Raw genomic sequence first — 4,341 nt, 5'->3', positions numbered from 1 at the left:
TTGGGTAAATGCTTAGGAGTGGAATTACTTGGTTATAAGGTAGGTTTAGATATAGTTTCTTTTCTTTTTTTTTTTTAAAGATTTTTATTTATTTTTTTTTTTAATTTGTCAGAGAGAGAGAGAGGTAGGCAGAGGGAGAAGCATGTTCCCTGCTGAGCAAGGACCCCAATGTGGGACTCGATCCCAGGACCCTGGGATCATGACCTGAGCCGAAGGTAGAGGCTTAACCAACTGAGCCACCCAGGCGTCCCTTAGATATAGTTTCTTTTTTTTTTTTTTTTTTCAGAAGACCAATTTTACTTTTACCCACTTATGGTAATGTTTGCAATGTTAGAATGTACTTAATATATAATTAAGTAAATCAAATAAGGAACCCAAAAGGAACTGGTCTTCTTGAGTTATTCACAGCACACATTAGAAAATCTGAGAGAGAACACACATTAACAACAACAACAACAAAAAACCACTGGCAAGCTCAAACGCAAGTTTATATGCTGAGTATTTTTAAAGGGTTTAAAAAGCATGCTCAGTTAGCATACAGACTTTTCTCACTCATATAACAGATGCATTTCTATCTGCTTGTGTACAGCAAAGGGTTAGAACCTGAATCAACTTACTTATGACTTCAGAAATGTGCTACTTCAAAAATGTATTCCATGGAATTTTTTTCACTGCTCCTACCACTGATTCTTCAAAATAAGCAAAGTACAGAGGGTCTCATCCCTACCCTTGAAACTGTTTTTATAAACACCAGCACTTTAAACTGAAAGACAGGTAGAACCCTAGCAATTCCTGGTACAGTGCCTGGACTTTGTCTTAATTAATGTTGAGAGTTGAATGTACAACAGAAAATTTATCATTTCTTTATCCTTGGAGGAGAGGGAGGGAGAAAAAGGAGAGGTGGGGAATATGGTGCAGTATTTAGGAGCTAAACAGGAGCACAATGACTCATCAACCCCAAAATGAAGAACCATGGATCTCAACAATTTTATAATTCATGTTGGATCAAGAAGTTTGGTTCCCCTCTATGTGTATCAGTGAATTCAAACCTCATACTCTCCAAACTATGAAGATGAATAATGTAAGATAAACTCCAACTGCAACAGTATTTCCCAAGTAGAAGACTGAACACCAAAGGGAATCCCTCCTTCCAACATCTTTTGACATGGTAAGATTTCACCAAAGTGGAAACCTATAATTTAAATGAAATCGCTTGGCCAAGTAAGAAACTACAGCTGTTATGGGTATTACCTTACATAATCACTATATTACATATTAAACCCAGCATGACATATACTCGTACAATTATGCTGTGAATGATACAGTAGTGATGAAGCCAGTGAAAAAGGACTATCTTTAGCCCAAAAAGAGTATGGGGGGGCAGGGGGGAGGTGAAAACAAGTAGAAAGCACACAAAGAGATGGGTATTTCCTGACCAGGAAGGTCACTCTAAACACAGAAATATAAAATGAAAAGTATTCCCTTATTTCCCCTATGTGGAAATAATGCAAACATTTATTTTCTATATCAGACAAGAACACAGCTAAGTAATCCAATTCTACTGCAGCATTATAAAAATTATCCCTTCACCACAGTGTAAGATTTAAATGCATCTGCACAAGGGTGCGCACTATATAAAAGGAGTAAGGTTGCTGCTGCCCTGCCAAGCACTTCCGGTCCCTACCCAGGTCATACTGCAATACTGGTGGTCCCAATGGTTTTATCCAAATAAATTGTGTTCAAAAAATAAAGCTTTTAAAAAGACAAGTCAAAATGCCTCAGAAACCATATCTCCAACTCAGACTTCATCTATTTAAATGTTGTATCTACCTCCCACTAATAAACCTTTCACTCAAACTGAGCAATAAATCTTCCACACTGAAGTATCTTCCTTGCCCAATTAATCCAAAGGAAAAAAACTGAAATGATTAGTAAAGAAAAATGTAGGGACTAACACACCCTTTAAATATGTTTTTAAATATTTTTACAGTTTAAAAAGTGTTTAAAGTTTGTAATTCCTAGTAGGAAAACATTATCTGAATGAATACCCTAATGGCAAACCACTATAGAATGTTTCAGTTGCATGTGGGGCAGAGGGGTAGGGATTCTCTTCACAGCACCCCAGCTTTCTTCATGAGAAGGTCAGAGGTACACTGGTTTGTATTATTGCGACATCCATTAGGCGATCGTTGCTTTTTCTTCAGCAAGGGCTTTATTTGTCAGAAGGGCGTTATGCTTGACCTCCAAATTTGGCTGACAATTTACTGATGAGATTCATAACCTTTGGATTGCTCTGATATTTTGACATATTCGCTGGGTTCTGGGCCACATCCTGGAAGGCCACCATAACTTCTGGATCCTGCATGGCTGCGAGAACCTCTGGATCACTAAGAATTTCATTGAGCCCAGGCATTCCTGCCATTCCAGGCATCCCCCCTGCCATTCCAGGCATTCCTCCAGGAAAATTACCAGGCATTCCCCCAGGAAAGCCACCTGGGAAAGAGCCATACTGAGCTCCTGATTGTCGTCTGGCTTCTTCCTCCCTCTGGGCTCTCTCATGTTCTTCCCGAGCCTTCTTAACCCTTTCTATTCTTTCTTTGATCTCTCGTTCTTCACGTTTTCGCTCATACTTTCTCCGATGTTCAGCAATTTTCTGGGCCCTTGGTTGAACTTCTTTCAGCATTGCACTAGCATCTTCATCGTAATCCAGTTTACAAGCAAGGGCAAGATCATGTGCTGCTTCTTCCCAATGGCCCAGAAGTCTGTGTGCTTTCCCTCGCCACTTATAAGGCTGAGCTGAATCAGGATTTATTTCAATAGCTCTGTCACAGTCTCGAATGGCAGCATTTGGCTTCTGTAATTTGATGAAGACACTGGCTCTCTTGGCATAGAGAATGGCCAAGCGAGGATTCAGTTTGATGGCATCTGTGAACAAGTCAATGGCTTTCTGTAGTTCGCCATCATTTAGGGCATCAATGGCAGCCACTTTTTTATCATTTGCCTGATCCATCATTTCCTCGGTTATCTCTACATTTTCATCTCCCATTTCTTGAGGGGCATCAGTATCTGGTTCAATCACACCTTCATTGTCAATTTCTAGATCACTTTCCTCACTTGATGGTTCGTCTGTCTTTATGTTTTCCTCCGCCTTCTTACTATCTGTTTTTTCTTCCTTGATATTGTCTTCTGATTTAGTTTTATGAGTGGCAGGTGGTATTTTACCCCCCATGCTCTCCACCCACTCCCGCAGGAAGCGCATTTCCTCGGTGTGCAGAACGCTCGGATCCTGCTTACACATTTTCACGAAGGCCCGAAGCTCGCTCACTTTGCGGGGGTCCATGGTCCAGAGGCGGTGGCAGGCGGCAGGCGCGGCTGAGGTTGCGGCCCGATTCCAGGTCCGTGTACTAGTTCAGCGTGATTGTGTAGAAGGGGGCGGCTGCCGCAAGGCAGAACCTAGATATAGTTTCTTATAAAGAAACTGTCAAAACAGTTTTGCACATCCTTGTTAGTATTAATTCATTGCCAGTCTTTCTGATATCAGCAATTTAGTGGGTATAAAATTATTTTAATTTATATTTTCCTGGTGGCTAATGAAATTGAGTAACTTTTCATGTGCTTGTTGACTATTGGTACATCTTTTGAAGTATCTATTTAAAAGCTTTTTTATTTTTAAATTGGTTGTAATTTTCTTATTGGTTTGTGTGAGTTCTTTATAATTCTGGATACAAATCATTTGTTACATATGTGTATTATGAGTGTATGACCTCCCAGATTTTGTCTGGCCTATTTATTTGCTTTAATAGTTTCCTCTGATGAGCAGAGGTTTTTTATTTTAATGAAGTTCATGTATCATTTTTTTCTTATATGGTTAGTTCTTTCAGTGTCCTAAGTCAGCTTATGATAAGTCATAAAATTATTCTCCTTTTTTTTCTAGAAATGTTATGGTTCTAACTTCTATATTTAGGTCTATAATCCACCTTAAATTAATTTTTTAATATAGAATGAAGTAGGAGTCTGGTTCAATTTTTCCCATATGTAAATTTGATTGTTTCTATGTATTATAAAGATGTTCCTTTCCCATTGAATTGTGCTGATACCTTCGTTGAAGATCAATTGACCATATATATGTAGCTCTATTTTTGGATTCTCTACTATTCCATTCCCTTAAGCTATTTGTCTATTCTATGACAATACCACACGGTCTTGATAACTGCGGTTTTACAGAGATTATAATAGACATGCAGTGGGGGGATAGGGTAACTGGGTGATGGGCTTGCAGGAGGGCACTTGATTTAATGAGCACTGGGTATTATATGAAACTGATGAATCACTAAACTCTAC

At 39.0% G+C, this 4,341-nt stretch overlaps 1 protein-coding gene across 1 annotated transcript; it reads right to left on the bottom strand.

Annotated features, from left to right (window-relative positions):
- Window positions 1-1,424: 1,424 nt before the first annotated feature.
- Window positions 1,425-3,412, bottom strand: LOC113925472 (hsc70-interacting protein-like). Its single transcript, XM_035726160.1, has one exon. It carries the CDS (start codon window positions 3,338-3,340, stop codon window positions 2,231-2,233), a length of 1,110 nt encoding a protein of 369 aa, XP_035582053.1. The 5' UTR covers window positions 3,341-3,412; the 3' UTR covers window positions 1,425-2,230.
- Window positions 3,413-4,341: the final 929 nt, after the last annotated feature.

Source organism: Zalophus californianus, chromosome 2, assembly GCF_009762305.2.
Source record: "Zalophus californianus isolate mZalCal1 chromosome 2, mZalCal1.pri.v2, whole genome shotgun sequence".
Taxonomy (NCBI): domain Eukaryota; kingdom Metazoa; phylum Chordata; class Mammalia; order Carnivora; family Otariidae; genus Zalophus; species Zalophus californianus.
This window is presented reverse-complemented; position numbering and strand designations above follow the sequence as displayed.

What these genes read in the sequence shown, in the direction of transcription:
- LOC113925472 (XM_035726160.1), bottom strand. Translation starts at nt 3,340, where the DNA reads ATGGACCCCCGCAAAGTGAGCGAGCTTCGGGCCTTCGTGAAAATGTGT.